At 31.9% G+C, this 16,550-nt stretch overlaps 2 protein-coding genes and 1 non-coding gene across 3 annotated transcripts; 1 reads left to right on the top strand and 2 right to left on the bottom strand.

The window, feature by feature from the left end:
• The first annotated feature begins 4,209 nt into the window (after positions 1-4,209).
• Positions 4,210-9,525, top strand: LOC25482836 (trihelix transcription factor ASIL1). Its single transcript, XM_039834268.1, has 2 exons — positions 4,210-5,031; positions 9,080-9,525. Exons 1-2 carry the CDS (start codon positions 4,480-4,482, stop codon positions 9,497-9,499), a joined length of 972 nt encoding a protein of 323 aa, XP_039690202.1. The 5' UTR covers positions 4,210-4,479; the 3' UTR covers positions 9,500-9,525.
• Positions 9,526-10,271: 746 nt separating this feature from the next.
• On the bottom strand, positions 10,272-10,345 carry TRNAN-GUU (transfer RNA asparagine (anticodon GUU)). The gene has a single exon. It is a non-coding gene; the product is annotated as a tRNA-Asn (tRNA).
• Positions 10,346-12,375: 2,030 nt separating this feature from the next.
• LOC25482834 (aspartyl protease AED3) lies at positions 12,376-16,196 on the bottom strand. The gene is made up of 3 exons (XM_013611433.3): positions 15,690-16,196; positions 13,278-13,752; positions 12,376-13,067 (listed from the first exon to the last, which is right to left on the bottom strand). Exons 1-3 carry the CDS (start codon positions 16,143-16,145, stop codon positions 12,709-12,711), a joined length of 1,290 nt encoding a protein of 429 aa, XP_013466887.2. The 5' UTR covers positions 16,146-16,196; the 3' UTR covers positions 12,376-12,708.
• Positions 16,197-16,550: the final 354 nt, after the last annotated feature.

The following is a 16,550-nucleotide window of genomic DNA, read 5'->3' as shown; positions in this document are numbered from 1 at the left end:
GGAGAGAGAAAGTGGATTATGTATCTTCATGCCCATGTTTTGAGGGATTGTGCGGTCCTTGTACTGTACCAATTCCCATGCGTGTATATCTCTGAATGAGCAAGACAGATTTGCTTTTTGCTTTTTCACCTACTGTACTGTACATAAAGTAAGCATGTGCAGAGCTGAACATTTTGACCATCAGAATGTTCCATCTGTTTCACTTAGGATGATTTGTAAGACTACCATTAGATGTAATCAAATCCTAATAGTGAAACAACAATGAAGAGCAGTGATATTAACCTCTAGGATGATATTCCCTTGTGGAATATTCCTAGTACATCAATGTTCATAGTCTTAAATGAACATTGAGTATCCTTTTTGACATAATCCTTGCATATGCCTTTATTGCTTGATTGATCCATGCAAATCTACTTTCCTAAACATATATCAATGTCACATGTGCCTTGCATGACCTTGATCAATGTTCTTGAGATTCTTGTTTTGTATAAGAACAACCTTCTGATCTCTGCTTGAACATTCTGATCTTCGAGCAACATTCTGATCTAACTTTCGACCTCAGTGTTAGATCATGAATTCAAATGTCCTTTGATTTCTTGATTCATGGTATGATTTAAACCTTGTTCCAGTCTTAGTAAAATACTCACGAGCAGAAGTTAAATACCAATGAATTAATCAAAGTCCATTAATTCTTTAATCATATTGGTTTATTATCTTTAAAATTAATTAGAGATTTTGCCTCAACAATTGGCACGCCCAATGGGACCCTATTTGTGCAATTTTTGGAAGAAACTTCTAAAACTTACAAATTTTTTCTAAGTGTTCTTGTGAAAATATTTCTAAAAAATTATAACTTTTTCTGGAAAAAATATTTGTTTGTGCATGCATTTAAGAAGTTGTAAAGCCTTGAAAGAAATGGCCCAACCCACCAATAGTGGTACTTCTGCATCATCATAAACGTCTTCACAAGCACAATTCACACAGGCATCTGCCCCTATAGTGGTTGCCAATGTGTCAACTGTCATGGGGTAACCATGTCAATGCCAGTTTTGATAGAAATGTGAGTAACCGCTCCTGCAACTGATTCAACAACTGCTGCTGCAATGACACAACCATAAATGGGGGCTTTTGTGCCCCCATTCACTATCAGTATTCCTGTGTCTACTACTATTCATATGTCTCTTCATCCTCAAGTCAGGGCTATACTCGATGATAGGTTTATAGCCATGCAAAACTTCATTATGCCTATGACCACTAGGGAACAACCTTATGGTATGCCAACTTCTATGATTGCAAGTTTCCATAATAATGCATCTACATTTGCAGATCATCCAATTCCATTCACACCATATAATGTAAACAGTCCTTCAGGTTCTAGCGTTTTTGGTCAAAATGCTCCACCAGCTTTAACTATAGAATCCATGATTTTCTTAAGGCAACAAATGGATGAGAGCAATCATGATATGATTAATATGTTGACACAACAAATTGATACAATTTTTAATCCTTTGATTCAAAACACAAACCAAAGTTATCAAGCCTTAGCCATTCAAATGGAGAGAATAGAAGGTTTCTTTGCCCCTCCGCAACCTGGTCATCAACAAATTCCACAAGTCCAAAATCCTCAGCCTTTGCAAATTTTGGGGGGCAATTTGTTAGACTGTATTTTATCTGGTGCTCTTCGACATATAAAAGAAGGTTTAAAGCTGCAAAATTCTCTAAGTCCATGATTGGAGTTGTTGAGTTCGGCAAATACTGAGAGTTTTCGACAGAAGCCACAGTTTGACAGACATTGGAAGTTTTCGACATAAGGGTGGAAACTGACAGGCAATTAGAGTAAAAAAGTTGGTTTCAAGCATCCAAACACGTGGAGAGCATGCAGTTCTCGTCAAAGACATGCATTTTTTTTAGTAGTTTAGGTCTTTGCAGTTATTTTCTCTATGTGTATATAGTAGTTTTTCATAAGGAAAAAGGTCCCAAATCACATATAGAATTCTAGCACCAAAAGTACCAGCGTCTAGATAAAAGAGTCACATAATATATGTAATTTAATTTGTCGAACCACCTTTACACTAATGCAATGCAATTTACATTTTCTTTAAAGTTTATGCGTTTAAACTTTGATGTCTTTTACTTGCATTTTCTTTACTTATCTCTGTCGAAAGAGAATTATCTTCATACAAAAAACGGTTTTCTTCATCTTGTTCATAAAACAACCTATGAATATGATCATGTATTTTATGGAAAAAGATTGTATAATATATCCTAAAATTTATGGTTTGATCTTGCTTGTAATAATCCAAACTAGTTCTATTGTTTACAAAAAAACACCGATAAACAAGGGGTAATCCGAAAATGACCTATATTACATAGTAAAACAATATTAACCCTTTTACTTAATTAAAAAAAGCCATTACATTGACGTTACAAAGAACATTGTTTTATTTATTAATTTAATATTGCAAAAGACCAATATCTTAGCTAAAGTAGAAAAATAAGAAAAAGACATAAAGAACCAATAAATTAAAATGGCCTATAACTAGCTAGGCATATCTTTTAGAATGGAATGACTCAGTAAACCCACAACATAATTTGTTTTCATTGACGTGGCTTATTTTGATTCCTCACTACTAATGACCAACCATAGTCTTCATTAGAAAGCCATTTGGAGTAGCTTTGATTTTAGTGGTTGTGCATCACCTAAAGACCTTTCAAAAGGCACATGAATATAGCTCAAGAAAGTGCACTTTGAGAGAGACAAAGGAGAGAAAAAGTGGACTAATAAAGATGAGATGTATTAGTTTTAGTGACGGTAGCACATTGGCTGGTTGTGGAGGGAATTCAAATTAGAGGGCATCTTGAATGATGGTGGTGAATACTTCTGAAATCTGCGATGAGAATTCAATGGAAGAATAAATATTTCTCTTTACAATGTGTTAATTATTTTTGTCAAAAAAAAAAAAAAGTGTTAATTATATACAATTTATAAAAATAAAAAAAAATGTAAAAACTTCAAGATTTTTTATTTTATTAATTTTTATTTAATATCCTTATTATAAACATTAAAATCAATTAACTAGATGATTAAGTACAAGCAGTTAATGAAGTTTAGTTGAAGATTAGACGATTTAGAGTAACAAACTCTTAGTTGAAACAATCATTTTTCAAAGTGATTATTGTGATCCATTACCTTAAAAATCCGAAAAATAAAATATATATATTTTTTTAAATTGTGTGAATCATACATACCTATAATTGTAGGGATTTAATAATTTAATCTCTCACATTAATGAATTTTCAAAGTAATCTATGAAGTTCGAACCTCGACCCTTACGCATATTATGATGCACCATCCCTTACCAGATGAGCTAAGTTCGCATGGACATCTTAGCGGTCACATTCATTACTCAAATAGTGACAAAATTATTTGATTCCAAAAATTTAAATTATATGCATTATTTCACAGACTAAATTGACAATAATAAAATAAAATGAGAGCAACTTTTTCCATCCAACGTTTTAAATAAAACCGTGTTTGATTTGGGAAATATATTATCAAACAAAAAATGCATATCTTTATGGTCCTGCTAACCGGTGCCCTTGGAGCACTGGTTAAGCATACCATAAAAGAAAATTATTACCATAAAATGAAACTGTTTTTGACTTTATTATCAATTAATTACACAATTTCAATGCATTAACTACTATATAATTTTTTTTTTATATCCTTAACCCGTGCCCCGGGGGCACCGGTTAGCATTTCCCTATCTTTATTTAGAAGCACACACATTAAGATGAAAAAAATGATATATTTTTCAAATGTGTACATTCTAAATGACTTCAAGGTTGAGGTGGGAAAATGTTTACTCTATCAAAATTGAGGTATGATATTTAAACAACCATTTTTAAAATAATTTATAGAACAACAAAAAATATACAAAAAAAAATATATAAAAATAAAAAGGGCTGTCTCAAAACTTATTATAAAATAGTTATACAAATATATTTTTGGTTGAAATTAGTTTCAAAGGAAATGGGTGACAGGACCATGTGATAGACCCACCACTACCATATGACCCTTGTGCTAGGTCGAGTGGATGTCTTGGTTGGCTTCATAACAACGCTAACATCCAAATAAAATCAACCAAAAAAAACCTAAAAACCAACCTACATTATATATTGCTCACAATCATAGTACACCATCATACACAACCTCTCTTCCACACAACAAAAAGCAAGAAAAATAAAGTAGAAAAGTTAAGGCATTGACATCATTAACTTATTTGACAAAAAAGTGAACCATTTTTTTTCATAGCCATTCTTTTCTTTTTTATATAAAAATAAAATTCCATAATGCTAGTGGCTATCTCTCTCTTATTATGACCCTTTCATATTCTTAGCCTCATGTGAGCAAGAAACTTTGTAACAAGATGTTAAAAAGTTTATAGTAGATGGAGGATATTATTATGGTCAAAAGAAATGAATGAAAAAATAGAAAACAAAGATCAAATTCAACAAAACCAAGAATCACCAAGAAAATTACAAAACAATATTATTGGTAGTGGAAATGAGAGACTAAAAAGAGATGAATGGAGTGAAGGAGCAGTTACAACACTTCTTGAAGCATATGAATCAAAATGGGTACTTAGAAATAGAGCAAAACTCAAAGGACAAGATTGGGAAGATGTTGCAAAACATGTTTCATCAAGATCAAACTCAACTAAGTCACCAAAGACACAAACACAGTGTAAGAATAAGATTGAGTCAATGAAGAAAAGGTATAGATCAGAATCAGCTAGTTCAGATGTTTCATCTTGGCCTTTATATTCTAGACTTGATCTTCTTCTACGTGGGACAGGACAATTATCTACAACAACACTAAACAATAATCAAGCAGGTTTGGTTTTGTTGGAACCATCATCACTTGTTATGTCACATGCACATGAAGAAGCTCATCAGCCACTTGTTCCTCCACCTATTACAACTGCTCAAAACTCTCATGGATCAAATGGTGTTGATAAATTAATCAAGGTAGATTTTAACTACTAAATGACATAGTTTTGCTTGAGTTAATTATGTTTTTACTCTAATCTATATTGAATTTTATTTTAATCATTGTTCAAACCTTCCAAATTGCAAAATTGCTTGTTCAAGGGACTAAAAGCATGTAATTTTTTATTTTATTTTTAGGAGTAAAAAGTAGGTACATAGACATTAAAAAAAATTTGGAAACTGAAAATATATTTAATCTTAATTTCTTTTTGTTCATTCTATGATCATGAATTCTTCTCATCTTTTGTAAAATTTGTCTTTAATTCTCTTGTTAAATATTAAAGTTGTCTAAGTTGAAGACCAATTTTTTTTTTTTTTATTTTATTTTTTGCATTTCTAATTTCAATTTGTAATTCAAATTTGTTATTGTTGTTGAAATTTGGGGCCTAACTCATCCTTAAAAAACCAGCTTGTAAGGTGAAAATTGTATCCTCTTTATAAACTCTTCTCAAGAGTCTTATCTATCCGATGTGAGACTTGCGTTATTCCCAATAATTGTGAATTTCTGTTCATTTTTTTTCTTCTTTTTCTACTTAATTATATGAGTGAAACAATTCATGCATAAGACCTATGAAGAACATTGCTTGTTCTTCTTTGAACTTAAAGAAATGTGAGGTTTTATTTATTTATTTTAAAGAGTTTGATGGCAAAACTCACACACTCTATATGCAAAGAAATGTAATGTATTTATTTATGATTTTGAACAATTATGTTTATCCTTCGAATGAGTTTTTTTTTTATTGATTTTCCTTGCTTAGACAAGTGAGACAATCACTACTTGCATGAAGAAAATAAAATAATTTATATATATATATATATATATATATATATATATATATATATATTCGGATTGAACATTATAAGTAAATTGGTAAGTGGGTGACTCAAGTCTTCCATTATACGCATTAAGTGTATGTTTGGTATTACAGTAGGTATGTCAGAATCATGGTGTTGTCCCATAATTTTGATATATCTACAGTGATACCAAACTTAAGCTAAAACATTGCTTCACTTAACTATACATCCATTTATTTTAACCATATACTATTATGCATGTGAAGTTGACATTAAACCAAATTAGCACTCTCATCCTATATATGTTTTAAAAAAAATTAGTGCATATGTTGGAAAGTACCTTAGTGCTTTACTTAGGATGCTTTTACGTAGAATGCTGCTGAATAATTGGTCATCATTAACAAAGATTCTATCCATCAAAAGAAAAGAAAAAAAAAACTAAGACTTTAAATATTGATAGTATAAAGGTACAAAAGGTTTTCAATGGTAAAGTCATATAAAACTTTACCATGAAAATATTCATTCTCCCAAAAATATTCGAGTTTACTATACATTGATTGCATTGACAAATTTTACATATATCTCCAATTATATATATTTCACTGTCTTTGTACATGACAATATTACTTCTGAAAATTTAATTACAATGTGGTGAAAATGTGAAATATAAATATTTATGATTACTGTCATACCCCAATTTTTGACCTAAAACAGCACTGACACGTGTCATTTAGCTCCGACGGTCTCAGCCTTTCAATAAAAATTCGGCAGGGAGGTATTTTAAAATACCTCATAGTTGATTCCGAGTCGGGCCCTCTTCTCCCAATTTTCATTTTTTATCTTTTTTTTTTAGTTTCCATCTTTTATTTAAATTCCTTTTAATTTAATTAACTCATTTAGATTTTATTTTTAGTCTTTCTATTTTTTCCTTTTTATTATTATTTATTTTTTATGTCCAAAAATATCATATTTTTGTTCCAATCCACACAGCTGTCGCCAGCCCATTCATGTCCCCTTAATCCCAAGCCAAGGCAGTTGCTGTCTGTCCTTTAACAAGTTCCATGTCTCCAATCCAGTTCTATAAATACAAAACCACAAACCAGCCAAAAGGGGGGGCCCAACAAGAGAAACATTCCACGGCTAAGCACACAGACACAACAATTCTCACCTGCAAGAAATCAACAGAGTCCAGTAACACAAAAATTCCAAACACCAAAACCATAATTCAACACCGTACCGCCATATCAACAACTGTCAGCGCTATAACATCAGTTACCAACACAAGTCACAAACAAACCTTAAAAACAGCCGTAACTCAACACCAATCAACCCACAAACACGTAATAACAAGATCAAACTCAGTAACCATCACCAAACCGTCATAAAACATAACCCTAGTACAACAAACCATCAAATCCAAACCGTACCACTTCCGGTTTCGAATTCAAACCGGATCTACCAAAAGGTAGTATTTCTTTCCTTAGATCTAGGTCAAACCGCTTAGTAAAAATAATTTTTGGGTTCAAAAATCAGAAAGAGTGAGTGAAAAGAAGGAGAGAGGACGAAAAAATAAAAAAAAGAGAAGTTTTTAACTCCGGCGCGGTGGCGCCGCCGCGATGACTCGCCGGTCGCCGCGCCGGAAGGCCCAACCTGGCCGGAGAAGATGAAGAAAGGGAAGAGAGAAGGGAGAGCTTCTCTCTCTAAGATAAGAGAAGAGAGAGAAGGAAAAATAAAAAATGATAAAAAAAACCGGAGATGCCTATTTATAATGCTAGACTGAACCGGTTCAACCTTGGAACCGGTCTGAACCAGTCTATTCCAGGCCCACACGCGCCTGGCCTCACCCAAGGCCCAAATCCCTTTCGTTTTATTTTCTGCACCCCCCCTTTTACTGCTCACACACTCCCAGCATCTCATTTTTCTAATTTCTTTTTTCATGCATTTTAATTCTCGCTCTATCTGTCAATCCAGAGTGCTCTGGTCCTAATTAACTGTTAATATTATATTTTTGTTTAATTTAATTATTCTCCAGAACAATCTGGTCCTTGTTAATTAAATTAATCCAGAGTGCTCTGGTCCTAATTAATTGTTAATATTATATTTTTGTTTAATTTAATTATTCTCCAGAACAATCTGGTCCTTGTTAATTAAATTAATCCAGAGTGCTCTGGTCCTAATTAATTGTTAATATTATATTTTTGTTTAATTTAATTATTCTCCAGAACGATCTGGTCCTTGTTAATTAAATTAATCCAGAGTGCTCTGGTCCTAAATTAACTGTTAATATTATATTTTTGTTAATCCAGAGTGCTCTGGTCCAAACTTAACTGTTAATATTTATTTATTTTTGTTTAATTTAATTGTTCTCCAGAATATTCTGGTCCATGTTAAAATAACTTCACAATTCAGCTCAACTTCATTTTTCTCATTCTGCTTATATAATTTTCATATCATTATTCAAAAACATTCAAATATCAAAAATTCATAAAAAGAACTTTTCACAGTAAACCTTGATCTTAAATCAAGTGACCGTCTTTTTATTTTATTTTTCTTAATCAAATTTCAAATCAATTCTAATTCAACTTCAAGTCAATTTCTTTCAATCTAAAAAACACAAATCAATTCTCATTTGCCACTTGGCTTTTTATTTCAAAACCTTTTTCAAAACTAATAAAAAAACACTCAACAAATCAAACGTCAATTTCTACCCCGAACTACGAGGTTTTGATCCCTCACGGGTACGTAGGCAGAGGACCTTGTCCTTCCAAATCAATTAAAAAACAATTTTCTTTTTTCTCTTTTCAATTATCAATTAAAAAACAATTTTCTTTTTTCTCTTTTCAATTATCAATTAAAAAACAATTTTCTTTTTTCTCTTTTCAATTATCAACTAAAAAACAATTTTCTTTTGCCTCTTCAATTAAAATCAATTTTCTTTTTCCTTTTCAATTCATCTTTCAATTCCATTTTCATCTTTTTAAAAGCAAGCAAGTTTAAGCACAAAAAGTTAAATAAAATCAAGAGGTTCTCGTAGAGTACTACGAATATTTAGGGTGCTAATACCTTCCCTAAATATAACCAACCCCCGAACCCTAAATCTCTTTAAAATGGGTGGTTTGGAACTTTTTCCCCTTAAAAAAAATTTGTTCAGTCGTGAGATAAAAAGTGAGTCAAAAGCTAATCAAATGGCCTTTGACGTCCGAAAAATGGCGCGACAATTACATATTGACAGGAAGATGAAATAGAAACTAAGTCATCTGACCATATAGCTAACAAGAATCCATTGGAAACCGATAGCAGCACGCCTGCGCTTTACAGCGAAAAAGACGAGCAAAGAAGCAAAAAGAGGAGAATGAGAACAGAGAACAATAACAACAAGAGGCAAAAGAAAGAAACAATGGGAATAGCAGAAAGCATAAGGTGGGTAGCAGAGGTGGTAGTAAGGTCAGAACAAACAAGAATGGAGACATTGAAAGAGATAGAGAAGATGAGAGTTGAAGCTGAGGCAAAGAGAGGAGAAATGGAAATCAAGAGAACTGAAATTATTGCTAATACACAACTTGAAATTGCTAGGATCTTTGCAAATGTTAATAATAAAGATAAAGATAAAGATGTTGATGTTGATTCATCATTGAGAATTGGAAGAAGCTAATGATATATAGAGATTTATGTGTATCACATCTTTGTAATTCACCTAACTAGTGAAGAGATAATCTCTCCTAATTGACTTTAATTGTAGATGGTTGATTTTAACCTTCTCTTCAATTAATTAACAAATGAAGGGATATGCTTGTTTTTTGTTTCTTGTAATTGTCTTCATAGTTCTCTAAATATGTTAATCATAGATATATAAGATTATAGTAAAATATTTGTTGGGGGAGTCCAAGGATAAATAGGTCATCTCTTTTATATTACATGGTTCAAACAATGATTAATCCTAACAACAATGATCACAACTAACATCACTTGCTACTTGCCAAAACTTGAGAAGTAGAGAATGAAGGCAGAGATTATGGAGGATTTTTTTGTAGGTCATTGAGACAATCACAGAGTTCTATATGCCATAAATCACAGGATTTCTAGGTTATAAAACTAGCGTCGTTTATTGGATTTTCAAAGTAAAAATAAAATTTCACATAATTCCATAAATGAAAAATTCGCTAGAAGGAGGGGTTAATCACAGAGTTCTATATGCCATAAATCACAGGATTTCTAGGTTATAAAACTAGCGTCGTTTATTGGATTTTCAAAGTAAAAATAAAATTTCACATAATTCCATAAATGAAAAATTCGCTAGAAGGAGGGGTTAATCACAGAGTTCTATATGCCATAAATCACAGGATTTCTAGGTTATAAAACTAGCGTCGTTTATTGGATTTTCAAAGTAAAAATAAAATTTCACATAATTCCATAAATGAAAAATTCGCTAGAAGGAGGGGTTGAACCTCCGACCTTGTGGTTAACAGCCACACGCTCTAACCAACTGAGCTATTCCAGCTTTGTTGTTCATTTATAGTTTATATTATACATAAATATATTTTTGCTTATCATCTTACTGTTTTATTTTCTCCTCACGCGCCAACAATATTCTTCATACTTCACTCTGAAGCAGCTGATAATGGAATTCATTGACTTTAATTTTTTTTTTTCTGACAAGAATGACTTTATTTGTTAGATTCTGATTATAATTATAAATATAATTTAACCAAGTAAAGGAACTATTGAAAAGGAGCTAAGATAAAGAAGTATTAATGATTAGGTCTTGTTAACGGGTGCCTCCGAGGTGGAACACTCTTTAAGGATTCTAGAAGAAGAAATTACTTTATAAAAAAATCAAAAATTTTGATTTCCAATGCATGATTACATACATTTTCACAATAAATTTTCATTTAAAGGCCTTAACTAATGCTCCAGAGGTAATGAGTATCATTTCCTCAATGGTTAAAAAACTACCGAAAATTAAATTTATAATGATTATAAGACATCGATGAAAAGTATGGTGGCACTTTATTAAAAGATAGTGTACCATGTAACATTTTTCAAAGCCTAATCTTTTTTATGCTTTTTTTTTCTTTCTAATTGGATATCTTCTGACCGCATTTTAACTCAATTGATATGAACAATGCATAATATATGCAAGGTTTGGTGTTTGAACCCTGACCACCTAAAAAGAAATTAAGTTACTCAATTATTTAATAAACATTAAAGTATAAATAAAGAAAAGTCATTTAAGAAAATTTGAGTGCGAATTCTACCTAAAATATTTTTTTTATCAAATTTATTGGCTAAAATGTATTTTTAATTATTAATAGTCGAATATTAATTTAAAGTATTTTTGACTGGTACATCTTGTAACATAAATAAATCATGTATATAGACATCATTCTACTTGTCTTGCACTATCAAAAAAAAAAAAAAAAAACTTGTAGCCTACAAATTTTGACAAGAAAAGAAAGTAAACAATTGTAGGAAGCACCTAATTTCTTGTCTTGCACTACTTTTTTTTGAATAAGATCTTGCACTACTTATTCCTTAACTATTCTAAACAACTTAGCATGTCTTCAACATGTATATCTTCAACCAACATCAATAGTCTCCATCTTGATTGAATATGATATATCCTCTTCGATTGTCGTCACTGGCAGTCATAGTTCAAAAGAACTATCATACTTCATCATAAAGAGTATAATCATATGAAGTTAAACCACTTAATGAATTTTCACACTGTCTTCATTGACAATCATATTTCAAAAGAACTGTCATGCTCCATCATAATGAGTATATTTCAATCGAAGCTAAATCGCTCAAGAATTTCCACATGTCGAAAAAACATGTTGAAAACTTATGGTGCAACTTCCATGTTGGTAGAAAGTTCTTCAACCACCGACATATTTTCACACCTTGCATCAATGTCGATTAATGCTCGTATACTAATCAACACCTTGCATAATCCTGATTGTATTAACACATGATTGACTTCAAAATTTCTTAAGCCAGAATTGTTTCTTCCATCAATTTTCTCTAGCCTAAACCACCTTATTTGTCTTACACTTCTTTGTTTTGCACTTCAAAAAATCTTATTTATCTCGTACTATATTTTTCTTTACAATTCTAAACAATATAGAACTTCTTGAATATATATATTTTCAATCAACACCAACAATCATTTTGTCAGGATAGTTGTTTTAATCTCTCTTAAATTTTGCAAGGAGTACCAATTTTAAATTAATGAAAAAAAAATGATATATTGAAAACTTTATAAAGTTTTAGAAACTAAATATACATTTAACAAGGATTATTTTTTATTTTCCATAAAAAAAAACGATTATCATTTATTTGCTGTATGTGTGTTTATTCTACATAGGTGATAAATTAATATATACTATTTATTTATTGGATGAAATCCTTGATACGTCACTGGCCATCACCATTTTTAAAGTGACAAAGTTAAACAGTTATGCCAGCAGAGCTGCATATTCATACAAAGAATAGAAAATTTAATCCATGACCCGTGAACTTATTGCACTATTTATTAAACTTTGAAGTCTCATCAATTCAACTAACTTGAATAAAAAGACACAAATCTAGCTAGCTAGCTAGCTAGAGGTACATATACCCGTGATACACACTCACCATTACAAAAACTACAAATATAACTTAACTTTGGAAATTCACATGAATTTAATCCACATACAATATGGAGTTCTTAGCTCAAAATCTTACACCATGTGGTTACAATCAAACCTTACCATATGCTAAAAATTATACCCTTCAATATATAAATTGAGTACCATATTACCATTACCCAAACAACTTTTCTAATGCCATATTGACAAAAGATTATGTGTATCGACCATTTTATTAAGTACATAGCTCACGAGCAACACCAACCCTAGAGTTAGGGACATCATAGAGTACACGGTGGTTTTGTTGCTGCATGTTGGCTATCACGTTCAACACCGAGTTCACATTATCGGGTGCGCCCGCCATGGCCAAACACGTGGTGCTGCCTGCGGTGCTATGTATAAGGATGTTGTCTTGTGGCAATGTCACGTTCATACCGGTGAATATGAATGTTATTGTGGGTACAACTATTGGGACATTGTAGCATGTGTCAAACCCTCCTAGGGATGTCACTGTGAGCTTTGGCCCAACTCTTCGCCGGAACTCGTCTCTGACCGCGACATAGACCGGGGCAACCAGCCGAGTAAACACGGTACCTGGTAATGTTTAACAATAAATACAAAGAATTATTATATGATTATGGTAACTAGAATTTCTATATGTTGTTCTATAACAAAATAATGCATTTAAGTAAATATTAGAACTTTCAATTGATTTTCTTTCTTCAAAAAAATTTGAATCAAATATTCTACGTGTTAGACATCTAAGAGTATATTTTTATGTTGGACTAGGTAAAAGTGTGTTACCTGAATCAAAGATGGTACCGGCTCCAGTGGTCGGATTAAAAGCCAATGCGGCTGGTGGAATATCGACGACTTTTCGGCCAACTCTAATTGCTTCCAAGTTAACATAATAGAGTGATGATCGTCTAGGATTCTTGAGAAGAGGGGTATACTTAATCCTCTTGGGTTGAGCAACAGGTCCAAGTCTCAAAGACCCAGAGAAGTTAAGAGACTTGAAACTTGGCAAGCAATAAGAGAATGTGGACTGATAGAGGTTTTGGGTTTGAGACAAAAGTGACAACGGGCCTCGGCCCAAGCCCAATAGACCTTGTGGTGGGGCAGAGGTGCCTGTGGTTTTTGAAACACAACCGAATGTGTAGCTAGGAACTGGGTCGGTGGCTAAGGTAATAGTGTCTTGTACCAAGTTAGCTGCAATAGAGGAACTGCCATAGGTTAGGTTGAAATTGCATGAGCTCACACCACAACCAGGGTTAGGTACCTGAAAAATGAAACAAAATAAAATGTTCACATTAATACCAATGTTTCAAAAATGAGATGGAGAATGAATTAATAAGACTGATCATGGTTCAATCCATTCAATGGTTATTAGACCAGAATAAACCAACCAATGTATTAATCGATTTTTGAATTTTTTCGTCATTTACAATTCAATCAACTCAACCTAGTTCAATCTAATTCAACTAGAATTCAATTCAATCTATTCAACTCATATCAATCTAATTCAACTAATAGAATTTAAAACTGTCGAAAATAAACCAACTGATAAATCGGTCAATTTTTATTGACCGATTAATACGACGGTTTCAATCCAATTTTTAAACCATGATTACATCATTGGAAAAAGTGCATTTAGATTTTAGAAGACTCCAAGTCTCGTGAACCTTTGCCTGCCATAGAGAGCACATAGCTTTCAATATTTTGGATTCATAGATTGGGCTAGGATATAAGTCAACCCCACCTACAATGGGACAAAAGTTGCACGTTTCAATGTGATCAAATAATCTCTCCTTGTAGTCCCTTTCATTGTGAAACTAGTAATTACCCTTCAACGGCAAGTAAAGGTAAAAGATTCGTGCCAAGCTGTATGTCATGTGAACTTTTGTCCAAGTAAAGATAATTTAAGTAGTTTGTCTAAGATAATTTAAGCTCTATTTTACGACGATATATAATACTTTTTCCGATCATATTTATAAATATTTTTGTTTTTTTAGATTTATTAAATAACAGATGTATTTTTTTTTTTTTAAAACATAATAACTGATGTATCTGAAATATATTATAATCCAAACACATCAGTTATAAAAAAAAATTGCTTATAAATACAACCAGAAGGATATTCTTTTATCTTTTAGTCGATCAAATTAGTTTTACAATTGTCACGTAACAAAGTGACCAAGTATTTTAGTAATTTTTAGGGATCATATAAAAATTCCATTAATTTGAAGAATTTAATTGGCTCACTTCTACACTAAATATCATGTAGTGATTCAATAATTTTATTGGCATCCTCAAAACAAATCTTTCACCAGTTCAAACAAATTTTTATGTACACTTCACTAGAGTACAAAAACATTCACAGTAGCGATGTGTACCTTGTGGCATTTGAGGTCACGTGATTGTTTTAAATTTTAAAATAGAATAGAAATATGACAATCGACAAAATAAGGAGTATCTTTGGATATGATTACAAAATAAAAATATAGTATCTTATGTTATGATGCTGATTACGAAATAAAAAACTGTAAAGTATTCAAATCACATCTTTTCTTAAAGTATGATCATATATTAAACAGATTACCTTTTTCAACAAATATTCCACAATTGTTGTGATTTTAATAATGCATAATCCACTAGCTAGTTAACAAAACATGAAAACCATGAATAGATTTTGCATATAATCAAAAATCAAAATATTTCAATTTTTAATGAAGGTACTAGCAAATTATTAGAATAAATACCTTGGAGTAAAAATAATTCATTGCACCGAAAAAAATGTTTATGAAGAAAAAGGCAGAGAATCAAAATAAAAAATAGATGTGAGAGCTTGGAAATTGAAATCAACTCAGATTTTTAAATTAGGGTTTGCAAACAATTATAGCAACATTATAAAGTTTTAGATGTCTTAGCAACATCGTGACGATAATTGCAATTGCATCATTTGTATCGTGTCACCATATCAAAGTCACGACCACAACCACAATTTAAAACCATAATTTTCTTCCAATGTTTAGATTCACGGTGATGAGATTATCAGAATCAAGATGAACCTTCGTAATTTTTTAACAAAAACTACATTTTAAAGTTTCACGAAATCATAGTACTATCATAATTTTATCAAATTTACGCCAATATAAAAATATACCTAGTCACGAAAACCTTGACAAAAAAATGTGTCTTTGTTAGTGAAGTAAATACCTGTTTGCATTCAGGAGCAGCACAACTAACATTCTTAAATGTAGTTGATTTTTCAGGAGCAAACAAAGTTGAAGCACAACCATCACAAGCAGTACAAGGAATCCAAGCAGCATCATTACTAGTATCCATAGCCAAAAGCAAAGTTTGAGGTGGAGTACCAATTTTAGCCCTAACAATGTAAGTTGGACTCTGTATGATTTGTCTACCAGAAGCAATAGGTACAATAGATTTTCTAGCTACTAAACTATCAAGGAATTGAAGTCTAGTTGTGTCTTTGGCTTGCATTTGGAGGACACTTTCTTCCCATGACAGTGGCTTTGATGGCCTAAATGGGGAACATGGGCTGAACACATGGATTACTTGGAGTGTTGAACCATTGTCTTGGACATCACATTTGGGGTTTAGTCCTTGGACTAGGGAGAGGGATAGGAACAAGAGGGAAAGTGTGAGTTTCATGGTTGTTTTGTTATGGTGTGGTTTTGGTTCATTCACTTGACTTAGTTAGTACTATATATAGTAAAAGAAAGGGCAGAGACCCAAATTGGTCTTTTGAAATAAAGTGAACTGATATTCCCTTCCTTCACAAAAATTAGGTGTTTGTGTCTGATATCTGACAACTGAATAAGTTTGTCAGAATCATAATGAACCACTGTGATTTTATAAAAGTTACAGAGTGATGTTTAAAATTAATGCAGCTTTGACAAAATCACGATGATATAATTTAGCTTTTACTTAAATCGTAGTGGTCCGCCGTAATTCTACCATACTCACATACAATCCAAATTTGTATAAAGTGTAGTTTTTGTAAAATCAGACAACTCATCGTGACTTTAGAAAACATATTGTGATATCAAACATATG

Source organism: Medicago truncatula, chromosome 1 (genome assembly GCF_003473485.1).
Source record: "Medicago truncatula cultivar Jemalong A17 chromosome 1, MtrunA17r5.0-ANR, whole genome shotgun sequence".
Taxonomy (NCBI): domain Eukaryota; kingdom Viridiplantae; phylum Streptophyta; class Magnoliopsida; order Fabales; family Fabaceae; genus Medicago; species Medicago truncatula.
This window is presented reverse-complemented; position numbering and strand designations above follow the sequence as displayed.